The 13,161-nt window shown below is 41.4% G+C and overlaps 2 protein-coding genes across 10 annotated transcripts; one reads left to right on the forward strand and one right to left on the reverse strand.

Annotated features, from left to right (window-relative positions):
* Nucleotides 1-1,776: 1,776 nt before the first annotated feature.
* LOC110520608 (histone-lysine N-methyltransferase KMT5B) lies at nt 1,777-11,906 on the reverse strand. Of its 9 annotated transcripts, none has more exons than XM_021598024.3 (11): nt 10,091-10,196; nt 9,814-9,865; nt 8,865-9,133; nt 8,556-8,703; nt 8,285-8,450; nt 8,087-8,196; nt 7,808-7,974; nt 7,676-7,695; nt 7,443-7,579; nt 7,128-7,324; nt 1,777-5,752 (listed from the first exon to the last, which is right to left on the reverse strand). In XM_021598024.3, the coding sequence occupies exons 3-11, from the start codon at nt 8,995-8,997 to the stop codon at nt 4,020-4,022; spliced, it is 2,811 nt and encodes a 936-aa protein (XP_021453699.2). In that variant the 5' UTR covers nt 8,998-9,133; nt 9,814-9,865; nt 10,091-10,196; the 3' UTR covers nt 1,777-4,019. The 9 variants fall into 9 exon arrangements, with proteins under 9 accessions (XP_021453699.2, XP_021453715.2, XP_090080689.1 ...); XM_021598040.3 differs by having other exon boundaries at nt 8,865-9,050; nt 10,148-10,194; XM_090224563.1 differs by having other exon boundaries at nt 8,865-9,092; nt 10,148-10,191.
* Nucleotides 10,877-12,918, forward strand: LOC110520650 (F-box protein). The gene has a single exon (XM_021598074.3). The coding sequence runs from the start codon at nt 10,877-10,879 to the stop codon at nt 12,008-12,010; it is 1,134 nt and encodes a 377-aa protein (XP_021453749.1). The 3' UTR covers nt 12,011-12,918.
* Nucleotides 12,919-13,161: the final 243 nt, after the last annotated feature.

Raw genomic sequence — 13,161 nt, forward strand, 5'->3', positions numbered from 1 at the left:
AAGACAATTGTCCCCCACAATGAAATCGGGGAGGGAACTATGGATCTGTTTTCATCCGTTAATGTGTTCTTCACACGAAATATCTGACAGCACTGGCCCGATTTTGACAAAACTTGGGTGAATGATGCGTCTTGCCAAAGAGATTCGGCATTTACAAAATTACATTGATTGCCCCATGGGGGGCGCTGCATCATTCGTGGGGGACGAAAGGTTTACTGTTGCATTGTTTTCTTTCTATAATTGGCAGCCAAGCACCGATCATCGTGTCACCAGCATCATTCAAATGATCGCCTACCCTCAATATTTATTGGAAATTTGCATGAAGCTCATCACTGTGTACTTAACCACTATAAGTTGAAGTTATTAAATAATTTAAATTCATAATAATTTATTGCACATGCCTATGAACTCTTCATACTTTTCCATGTCGTAGTAGGCTAAAACATCATTGCGTTTACTGCGACATTATGGTTTGTCTATCAATATTTGCAAATAAAAGTGTTTCCACCTAAGTTTTCGCATAATTTATTTCCCTGGGAAAAATTGTCGAGCATTTTGTTTTGTCGACGTTGGGAAATTTTACGGACAAATTTGATGTTTCCATAAGGCCTGTTGTACACTTTTTTTATGAGTCAGATCATTCATCATCTTTAAAATGGTTGGAAGGAAACATGGTTAATGTCTTTAATGTCTCACTAAAAAGTCTACATATTATTTCAAGACACCTCATACAGTTTTCAAAGAATGCAGGCGCAGCCATAAACTAGGTGTTCATCCAATTGGCAACATTTTTCGTGTGAATATTCTAGAATACGCATAAAGAAAATATACACATTTTCCTACCAGTGGTGTTTCCACGAAATGGACTTGTTGCAGATAAAAATCAGTGCGTGATGACGTTTTTCATGATCAATACTTAAAAATATGTATTATGAACCACTAACCGTGTACCTTCTGTCCTCTGTAGTTGTGTGCTGAAATCCATGCTTTTCAATTAACATAATCAAATACAACCACCAACTATTTCCTTGTTAAGATTCAATTGGCACATGTGCATTTGCACGGAGTTGCCATTTTAGAAGAACTGCAATGAGCAATCTGTGATTGTATATGATTAACATTTATTGTTAGCGTATTGACCTTGGACGAATCAATGTGGTCAGAGCTGCATTCCACAAAGCATCAGAAGCTTCCTTCACAATGGAGTGGAGTTTAGTCAGCTCAGCTAGTCATTCATCTGCATAAAATGTTTGGATTAAAACCTATAATAAGTGAATTAATAGGATATTTATGGGGGCAGCTATTATGAATGTAATATTGTACCATCTAAACAACCACGAAATATATTATGCAGAAATCACTCCGTCATTGTCTGGTTGCAAAAACTCTAATAGTTCGCCTAATTTCAGTTGTGACAAAACAAGCAAGTATAGTGTAGAGAATCAACGTACCATCTAAACCACTGTGAAATATATTTTCCATAACCAAAAATGTTTGACGCTGGTATACGAAAATTAAAGTAAGACGCAAAAACTAAACTTAAGAACGGGAAGCATAGAAATAGAGCACATATTGCAACTTCAACTCCGCATTGTTGGGATGGGCTAGTAAGCAAGCATTTCACGGTTAAGTCTACACCTGTTGCATTCGGTGCATGCGATTAATAAAAGTTGATTTTTAGAAAGTTACAGAATGTTCCTTCCTTAGTTAAATAACACAAAAGAGAACGTCCCAAATAAACAGCAGCTTAGCACAGCAGGTCATGAAGACAAAACACTTGGAAGAAACCTTTAATTTGAGTACTTAAAACTGTAAAATAAAAACAAGCATTTGTGATTTGCATTATATAAACTACATTCACCAGAAATAAGGACACGTTTAGTACAGTTTTTTCTGAGGTAGAAAAACAATTAAACATGGAGATAAATGTTAAGAATTACATACATTAAGTTATAGAATGCACAGCCATATATATGAAATTCAACTGTAATTCTCAACATTATACAAGCAACTCAAAAAGGTACACTACATGACCAAAAGTATGTGGACACCCCTTAAAAATAGTGGATTTGCCTATTTCAGCCACACCCATTGCTGACAGGTGAATAAAATTGAGCATAGCCATGCAATCTCCATAGACAAACATTGCCAGTAGAATGGCCTGTACTGAAGAGCTCAGTGACTTTCAACATGGCACCGTCATAGGGTGCCACCTTTCCAACGAATCATTTAATAACATTTCTGCCCTGCTAGAGCTTCCCCGGGCAACTGTAAGTGCTGTTATTGTGAAGTGGAAATGTCTAGGAGCAACAATTGCAAAGTGGTAGGCCATACAAGCTCACAGAATGGGACCGCTGAGTGCTGAAGCGCATAAAAATAGTTTTGCAACCGAGGAGATACTGACTACTGAGTTCCAAACCGCCTTTGCAAGCAACGGAAGCACAATAACGGTTTGTCAGGAGCATCATGAAATGGGTTTCCATTGCCGAGCAGCCGCACACATGCCTAAGATCACCAGGTGCAACGCCAAGCGTCGGCTGGAGTGGTGTAAAACTTGCTGCAATTCGACTCTGGAGCAGCGAAAACATGTTCTCTGCAGTCCAACGGAACATGGGTTTGGCGGATGCCAGGAGAACGCTACCTGCTCGAATGCATAGTGGCCACTGTAAAGTTTGGTGGAGGAGGAATAATGATCTGGGGCTGTTTTTCCATGATTCAGGCTAGGCCCCTTAGTTCCAGTGAAGGGAAATCTTAACGCTACAGCATACAATGACATTCTTGACGATTCTGTGCTTCCATCTTTGTGGAAACAGTTTGAGGAAGGTATTTTCCTGTTTCAACACGATAATGCCCCCATGCACAAAGCAAGGTCCATACAGAAATGGTTTGTCAAGATCGGTGTGTAAAAATTTGACTGGCCTGCACAGAGCCCTGACCTCAACCCCTTTGAACACCTTTGGGATGAATTGGAACGCCGAAAGAAAGTCCCCACAGTAATGTTCCAACATCTAGTGGAAAGCCTTCCCAGAAGAGTGGAGGCTGTTATAGCAGCAAAGGAGGGACCAACTCCATATTAATGCCCATGATTTTGGAATGAGATGTTCGACAAACTTTTGGCCATGTAGTGTAGCTTAATCAAGACCACAGACAGTAGCCTACGAATGACAGCATACAGTGACAGGTCCACCAAAGTTGTACAACCGACTTTAAAATCAACCTAGTATAAAAAAAAATGATAAGAGCAATTTAAGAAGTTGAGACATGCACATCATTCACACACAGCAGACAGAAAGTCATTCAGATGAACAAATGGTGAACAAAATAGCAAAGAAAAAAATCTGATTTTCAAAGTGTTTGAATATCTACACTACCAATGCCAGACCAAGTAAGTTGTAATTAATTTGTGATTGTTAAAACGGAGACTGAGAAGTGATACAGTTTGAGAATTGAGTGACTTAGTGAAATGAATAGAATAAAAAGAAAATCTCTCTCTTCACAAACTGAAAAGTTAACATAATACATAATCACCAAGACATTTTGATTAATGAAGGAATTATTAAAAATGGGGCAAAAATGTCACAGACCAGCTCCCAGGAATCACTGGAAGTCAAACACATTTTCACAGACTTCCAGCAAGAAACAATTCTGTTCCTTTCAAACTCTCAAAACAATATATAAAACACATTATTTTATATGCATGTATACACTGCCATGCGGACAAAAGCACATCAAGTGTGTTCCCAAAAGGTTCCATTCTTGTGAATGTCAGTGAAGCAAAATTTAGCATGTTTACCCCACAAACAAGAAAAGGCTTTAAATATAATTAACAATTGTACAAAATAAAGCTGAAGATATAAAAATAAAGGCTTACACATATGCTATGTAAAATATACACATTCTACTATATGAATAACAAATCAAGTTCCATCATGTACAAAAATAGTTAACATTTTACAACAGCATGGGATTTTTTTGTTTTGTTGACTTAAATCAACTAGTCAAATAAAGATCCATAAAGCTCATGCATTGACTGTGCGTGACTGATTTTCAAGTCTCCTTGATGCAATATCAATATCTATAGAATCTTTACCAACAATGAGGCGGAGGCGTTTTGTTGGTGGAAGTGGAATGAAATCGTCAAACTCTTCATGGTCAGAGTCAGAGACGTCGTCTTCATCCTCTTCTTCAGAGGAGGACGAGTCTTCCTCTGTGTCATCATGCATCCCAAATGTTGCTACAGTCGGCCCAAAGACCTCCCCTGCTTCCCTCTCTACTATACCCGTGAAGGGCCCAGTACCATGGTGATACTGGCTGAGCCTCCTGCAGTCCTGCTCACGCTGCAGCTGAATATGCAGTTTGGAGGAGCAGATGTGGTCCACAGGACTGAGGCCATGTTTGGAAGAGCGGATGTGGTCCACAGGACTGAGGCCATGTTTGGAGGAGCGGATGTGGTCCACAGGACTGAGGCCATGTTTGGAGGAGCGGATGTGATCCACAGAACTGACGCCATGTTTGGAGGAGCGGATGTGGTCCACAGGACTGAGGACATGTTTGGAGGAGCGGATGTGGTCCACAGGACTGAGGCCATGTTTGGAGGAGTGGATGTGGTCCACAGGACTGAGGTCATGTTTGGAGGAGCGGATGTGGTCCACAGGACTGAGGCCATGTTTGGAGGAGCGGATGTGGTCCACAGGACTGAAAGTCCCATTACTCAGTCTGGCTGCATAAGAACTCCTCTTGGTCTTTGCATGATGGTCCTTAACAAATTTCATGCTGGTCTTTGTGGCGCTGGAGGACTTGACAGGGTCTGCATCACCAGGCTCAATCCTGCTGCTGCTGCTGTCCCTTCGTCTCCTCAGGGTCAACTTGGGGACACCTGAGTTGTTGTTGGCTAGGATCAGCTGGGAATCATAGCGCGTAATCTGCTGTTTCTTCTTCCCCTTGCCAAGGTGGAGAAGCTTGTCTCCCTTAGACAGGTTGTAGGGCTCATGACCATCAGGCAGGCCTTGCAGCTCTTTCCTGCCATCAGCTATGTCTGTGGTGCAGGCTGTATGGTGCAGGTCTGAAACCTCCTCCTTGAGAAGGGATGCTGGTCGGAAAGAGTGCCCTTCCTGCTTTATCATTTGCTTATATCTGTGACAGTTCTCAGTCTTTGGACAGCTGATATCCAGGCTTGAGCTGTTCATCCAGTGACTGTCTGTGACACAATCTCCAAGGTCCATAGGCTTGGTCTTACTAACCACACCGCAGTGGATGGGTGGCAAGTTTGGTTCAAGTGTAATGTTGTCAGACTCCTGTGTGCCAACTGATGCTCTGGTTGAACTGCGAGTTCTGTGAGTGCATGCTAAACCATCAGGGCACCTATTAACATCTTTCACTGATTTCTGATGGTTTTCCTTCGCAGTATAGTGCTCAAGATCTCCCCTTGTTCCCACCACTTGCACGGGCCCTTTCTTATCCATCTCTCTCTTTTGTGAGACCCTGTTATTGACAAATTCTGTGGGGTCTTTAAGGCACAAACCCATAGCTTCCACCTCAATGGGGCACTTGTGGGCAGTTACCTGACACCTTCTTCCTAACTTGAGCAAAGGCTTTATGGACTTTGATTTTAGCCTCTTTGGCACGTTGGAGTTCTTTGAGTGTCTTTGATTGAACGATGAGGTAGGGATAGGCATTTTGGACAGAGTTTGCCTGCTTAGAGCTTGTGAGTCACTGAGCCTTGTCACACTAGAGCGGGCTGTCCTCCCTACTGCTAAGATGTGAACAGAAAAGAAGAAATAACGTCAGAACAGTCATTCAAATGTTTGAGAAACAGGACAACCTACATACAATCATCGTACAATTACAATGTATATTAGTATGTACCATAAAATGTTACAGTTCTTAATACAAGTACAGCATGTCACGTAAGTGTTATAATTGACCAATAGTAGCTCAGGAGTATTTGTTTAGTTGCCAGAAGATCTGCATTGACCCTTCTATTTTATTTTTGCACTGACTCTATGCATACTCAAACTGACACACTTCATTTGCTCACACACACACACTCAAACACAATCATCATACAGTACATGCTGCTACTCTGCTTATCATATATCCTGATGCCTAGTCAATCACCTTACCCCTATACATATCTAACCCTACCACTCCAGTATCCCTACACATTGTAAATTACCTGACCCTGGAACTAACACTGTATATAGCTTACTTACTTTCTCAGGTTCTTCTTATTTCTATTTTGTTTTTGTCATACTTGACTTCAATGTTGGGAAAGACTAAGCAAGACAGGTATTTCACTGTACTTTTGCACATGACAAAAACTTGATTTCGAAAATGTAATCTTGGCCTCCCGGGTGGCGCAGTGGTTAAGGGCACTGTACTGCAGTGCCATCAGAGATTCTGGGTTCGCGCCCAGGCTCTGTCGTGACTGGCCGCGACCGGGAGGTCTGTGGGGCGACGCACAATTGGCCTAGCGTCGTCCGGGTTAGGGACGGCTTGGCCGGTAGGGATGTCCTTGTCTCATCGCGCACCAGCGACTCCTGTGACAGGCCGGGCGCAGTGCGCCAAGGTTGCCAGGACAAATGTTTGTTTCCTCCGACACATTGGTGCGGCTGGCTTCCGGGTTGGATGCGCGCTGTGTTAAGAAGCAGTGCGGCTTGGTTGGGTTGTGTATCGGAGGACGCATGACTTTCAACCTTCCACCTTCGTCTCTCCCGAGCCCGTACGGGAGTTGTAGCGATGAGACAACTAAACAATTGGATACCACGAAATTGGGGAGAAAAGGAGAAAAATTCAACAACAAAAAATAAAATAAATGTAATCTAGCTTTTTACATGCAGAAATGCCTGCATGCAGAAAAATCACTAATCAAATTCTTTGTATGTTGGTTATCACAGAAAATGTACTGAATTTCCTGTACCTAAATTGTCTGTCTTTCACTTAAACAATGGGGAGGAACCAATAAGATAAGTTTCAGGCTACTGGAATTCTTTGTATTTTGGTTGTTGCCCAATGGGGCAACCACAGAGCAGGCTCAACTTGTGTGACTGCTCAATTCCCTTCACCTAGTCTAGGAAATAGGGCAACCATTAATGTCAATCCCTGCTCAACCTCAAAGGTGCACTTACATGGATGTGTGTCATGATTTTCCTGAGAGTCTGGATCAATATTAGAGCCTTCCAACTGACTGCCAGAGCATTTGCTGTCTTCTAGTTTCTTCAGCCGATTGAGACGTTTGTCTGTCTCTCTCAGGCCATACATGCTGTTGATAATTGGAGTGGGTGTAGGCTGTCCAGTCTTCGATTTGAAAGCACCAGCACCTCGTCTGGAGGGAGTAGAAATTTAAAAGATGTGAAATCTCAAAATCCTAGTCAATGTATGACTCATTATTCTACATATAAAGTAACGACAAGTTTGATATTTAAGCAAGAAATGAATGATACCTTTCACATGTGTAACATTCACATAGTTCATTATTTTCCCCAAAGAAGCCATCTCCATAATAACAGGAGATCTCTTCTCCGGGTTCAATATCCCCAAGAACCTTGACACAAGCTGTATCTCGCCCAGTGGAAACAAACTGTAACAACATATACAGAAAAAGGTGTTATTTATTTCCACAATTCACTTCCTTTTTACATATTACCTTTGATTTGCAGGCATAATTATTACTTACCTTGCAATTTGGCCTGCAATCTGAAAAACAAGAAAACATTTGTTTAGTCTCTTAATACTGGTATTTTAATTATAGTATATGTGTGTTGAATGAGGCAGATACAGTTGGTGTCAAGTGCATGGGTATGCATACCATGGTTGATGAAGGCTGCAGGTCCCAGCCACAGTTGAGCACAGTTCTTGCGGGTGGAGTACATCACACTGAAGTCATTTTCTCCATGTCGCAGTAACACACTTTCCTCATTCTGCGATAGCTCAGCGATGCAGCCCACCAGGTATTCTATCTTATCGTTGGTTTTCCTTGGGATAATGCGAATAAGGAATATTTGAGTTTGTAAAAATGACTATATACTTAGTGCAACATTTTGTTATAACTAAATGCAGACTACTACAATTTAATTTGGATATTTACCAGTCTTTTGTTGCTACAATTTTGGCTCCATTCTGCTCAGAGGAATAACGATTGCAAGGAAGTATTTCAAACCCACTGTTCGTTGCAAACATTCGTAGGTAGACAAAAACCTGCCAAAACACAAAAAAATAGTGTTAACATTTTCGTTTTGATGGTTCATGCTTTTTGCTCAACAATGGATATTTCTAGATAACTTACATGCTCTTTGAAGAGTTTGCCCTGTGCCTTCGTCTTGTGCGGAAAGTGGTGTCTTGACCAGTCCCCTGCAGTCAAGGCAAGGAAGGCCTTCTCAAGGTTGTCATGTTTTTTAAAGCACTCTAGCACCTCCTTCAACTGTCTATGTCGGTCCTTGACAGGTCGAAACCTAAAAGTACACCATAGACAGTCAATTTCGTAACTTTGGCTGCTTACCTATGCCCAAGTCATTATATGACAAATGTGTACAATTGTGAGCCAGAAAGAAACAAACCTCCGATTCATCTTATGGGTCTGGAAGCCGAGGTAGGGGTCCAGAATAAGGCTTGTAGTCAAGTCATCATTCTCACAGAGCTCTTTTGCAGTCATACCAGATGATGGGGTATGACGTCTCTCTGCCTCTAGGGCAGAACTGCTGACACCTGAGGTGAGAGAGGGAGGAGATGAGGAGAGACAAAAAACTTGAACAATTAAACCATTTAAAAATCAGGAAAAACTGCAGTGTAATTTATTTATGAAGCTGAAAGGGGTCACTTATGGTTCTGTAATTGTGTGGTGAGCATTGCCAAAGGAAAGCACTTACGTCGACTACATCTCCTGCTTCTAAAGGAGCCCTTGCTCTGTCGCAGCGACCTGGCCGAGGTTATGGATAGATCACTGGAGAATCTGCTGCCATGCCGCCTGCCATTCAACACCATGTTCTTTGATTCCCCCATCTACTTCATTACGCCAGAGTCAGGCGCATATACTCTAATCTGTGCTTGAAGATCTGCAGAGTGAGGATGAGGGGAGGCTAGCGTGGTTTAATCTTCTGTTGATATAGACAATAATTTAGCACTATGCATTCTGGACCTAAACAAAGAAACAAACAGGTTTGAGAGTAAAGATTTGTAGGCAATGCACTTGTTGGCACTGTAAGCAAATAAATTAAGCAGAAAGTGGGGCACCACAAAACTAACAGAGATCCTGAACGGATTGTAGCTAGCTAATTCATGGCTTATCAAATGATGCCATCTTGTGGTTGCTTGTCAACTTTGAGTTTCCATAGCATTGCATTTCATCGTGGTTATTAATTTAGTCTTTCTCGAAAGGCAAAACAAGCAATGCACCTGCAGAAATAGGGTCGTGCTAGCCAGTGTAATGTGGCACAAGAATCAATTAACTAATGCCTGAAAGATTATAAATGGGTAACTAACGTTAGGCTAGCATGCCAACACCCCCATGACTCATGAGGTCTGATTTAGAGGCTATGCGTTTTCTGGTTACCTAGCAGAGGCTTCACATCTAATTAAATAGCCAGAAGTTAGGACTACATGCCATTAGTACTAACGTTACTTGCTCTGCTTTTGAAAGTGTGTTCTTCTCACTTAGCTAGCTAAATAATAACAAGCGAATGCTACAGCAAAACACCACAACAACAATTGCTAGCTAGCTTGCTAACGTTAGTAAGCTAACATTGTTCCACAAAAAAAGTCCATGAAATATCAGTAAAAAAAGTGTCGCTGATAAGACAAACTGTCTAAAATACTCACTTTGTTATTCAAGCGTTTGTACTATTACGTGATTCATCCTGCAATCCGAGATCTGAACAAATAGAAATACCATTAGTTTAAACGTCAGAGAAAACAAACATTTAAAATTGAAGATGGCGGCCAGGCGAAGATTGGGGGGGGGGGGCTTGTCTGGACATATACACATATACATTGTTTGATTTTACGGCAGTTTGTTAGATAAACCAAGGACTGCATGTAGTTTAATAACTGTTGTATAAGCTAACTTCATTGTTGTAGACAAAAACCATCACAGTACCTGGCGCTTTATAAATGCCCTATAAATGTAAATAACATTAGCCTGCGCATTGCTTACTCAAACTTGAAACCCATGGACATTTAAGAACCTTGACGCGCGGTTTGATGACGACATTTCCAACAACAACTCAGCTGTTAACCTTGTAAGCTAGCTGGCTAACCAATACTTTCTTTACATAAATTGTTCTTATAGACATTTATTCTCCGTAACCTATGTAATTAAACATAATTATCGACAAGAAAAAACGACCACGGTTGCTAGCAAATAGCTACTTCTCTTCCTTTTGTTGCATACAATCATCACAAGGTACGTGAAATGTATAACTAACTATAACGCTAGCTAGCACAACACACCAGTTGGTATTTAACTTTAGATTTAGAGCAGATTGAAAAACGAAACATATTTGTTCCATTATTTCGTTGCCACATCGATGACAAGCACAACATTTACGATGTTGGTGTCATTTGTCTGTCTGTCTACAAGCTCTCTTGCTACAGGTTAGCTACCTAGCCAGCAAATATTTAGCAAACGCTCTGTATCGTTACACATTCTGTGGAACATGCGTGTTATGCAATTAACATAATATAACATATGATACCAGTAACCAGACATGTATGCATTGGTTAAATTGTTTGGTTAAGAATATAATGTATATAGTATACTATAACGTTAGATGATTACTGACAAACACTTGATTATCTTTCTCAGACTTGGGAAGAACTGGACCAGAATGTATATGGCATAATTAAATCAGACTTATCCTGGTGGGGATTTTGTCCTCCACCAATGAACACCATGTCCCCAAGGAAGAAGCTTCTTGTCCCTGTCAGTAGAAGAAGAATGGCAAAAGCAGGGGATGACTTATTTCCTTTCAATCTTCTGCCGGTGGAATGCCAGCTGCATGTGCTTTCCTTCCTGAGTGAGGTTGACAAGTGCAATTCTGCACTTGTATGCTCCAGTTGGAGTTGCCTTGTGCGATCAGGGAAGCTTTGGAGAGTGGCAGACTTTTCTCGCCGTGGGGTGATCCACCTTGGACAGGAAGGACTGCTGGTGTCCAACCGAGAGTTTGAGCGTTGGAAAGCATGGGTTCAGCACTACACCCACCACCTTATATCCCGTGGGGCAAGCCTGCTCACCCTAAAAGCCAGCTTTGACCTGGGGGACCAGTGCAACAAATGGGGGGAGCTTCTCTCCGACCTCCTGGAAAATGTCCACTGCAGGGATCTCAGTCATCTGGACCTGAACTGGACATTCACACTACTGGAACCACTGGACCTGCGGGTTGGTTCCAATTCCCACCATGACAGCATTACCAAGATCAAGATGGACCAGGTCACTAACTTTCAGGTGTTACTGGGAAAACTTTCCCACAGCTGCCCTCGGATCACCAAGATGCGCCTGCACTTTGACTGGTCTGAGACATCAGTGTCACTCCTTACTCATTTCCAGCACCTCCGTGTCCTTGAACTCAAGTACTTTTGGGTCTTCAAAGGAGTAAGCCCAAGCACTTTGCAGACCCTGACCAAGTCACTGCCCAACCTTAAGTCCTTGACATTGCATATCCTGGTGCCACTCCGAAACCTTGGCATATCTTACACGCTGGAGTCCATGTCTCTAGAGTTCCTGGATGTATCGCCTAGTCGTGGTCTGGTCTTCTCCAGTCTTAATCTGCCAGCATTACGGGAGCTAAGGGCCAAAAAGATTGTCCGCGGCATTACTTTAGACCGTCGAACCAGGCTTAGGATACAGAGCAGATGGCCCTGTCTGTACCAGGTTCTAAGAGAGGGGACCCCCAGGCTACAGGCCCTTAACAATGAGCGACTGCTTCCTGGTTGGAGAGAGCAGAGTTACAGAGAGCTGTCATCTATCCTCCAGCAGTCCTGTTATTGTCTCCAACACCTGGACAGTTGGCTCTGGTAAACAAAATGCTATTACAAGACGGAATCATAAGCTGTTGGAATTCAGTACAGCTTATCAGGAATGCAGCGTAGTTAGGCTAATCAGGGTCCATTCCAATGGTGGCTGGAATGTTTTAGCTTATTCCTTCACCATTCAATTGCACAAAAGGATTGTGTATTTGATTTTACCATCCATCAGACATTTTTTAATATTTTTCTTAACTTATTTCTTAGTTTACTGAAGAAGCTGAATCAATCATAATGTTTAATTGGTCCAATATTTCTCTCACACCATTGACAACTAAAAACAATACACATACTGTATATACAGATTTCATATTTCATATGCTGTTCTTGAGTGAAGGAATATAATGAGCCTTTAGATCTTCCACGATAAACATTTGCATTGATTCCTTGTGTGTGATATTGAAACAATAGTTCTCTGTTAAAATAATTGTAACAAATATACATTGAATGTTCAGAATTTCAACTTATTCCACTCCATGGAAAATTGCCTTTGTGTGAAGTAACAGGTTTTACTTGACATGTTGTCAGGTATTTTTGGGGGGTCACTTGTTTGTAGGGTAAACAAACGCATATGTATTACTTCAAGAATAGAATTAGTGATGCTGCAGTGCCTCACTTAACCATGAGGTCCTTATCCTTAATGTTTTTGTTTGACCATGAAGATTTCTCTCAATAGGTGTAATTTGCAACTGAACTGGTAAAACATAATTTGCGCTCTCATTAATTAGTTTGTAACCAGTAATGTAGTTAGGCCTATTTATGGAGGGTATTAGATAATGACATTCCAACAAATCATTGAATTGTATCCTGACATTTCCTTTTTTGTCATTGTTTTGTTGATATAAAACAAATTTGCTGTGATTTTACAATAAAACGGATCCATTAAAGGACCCATGTAAAGTTTTTGCTGCTCTATTTATGTTAGTTGGTGTTGGGGGGAAAATCACTTGTCGCAGATCCAATATCCTAGAATGTTCCTTTACTTCCATTTTCATTATTTTTCTTTTTGAGGTAAAGAATGTGTGGTGAAGGGGGGCATTCCAAATAATTATGTCCTAAATCCCCTCCCCTAGAACACACCCTCCTCACACAAACACATGCTCCTAATTTCCCCTGAATGCATAATAATCCAGTGCTGGTGGGACA

Source organism: Oncorhynchus mykiss, chromosome 1 (assembly GCF_057628025.1).
Source record: "Oncorhynchus mykiss isolate SJ-2025 chromosome 1, ASM5762802v1, whole genome shotgun sequence".
In the NCBI taxonomy this organism is placed as follows: Eukaryota; Metazoa; Chordata; class Actinopteri; order Salmoniformes; family Salmonidae; genus Oncorhynchus; species Oncorhynchus mykiss.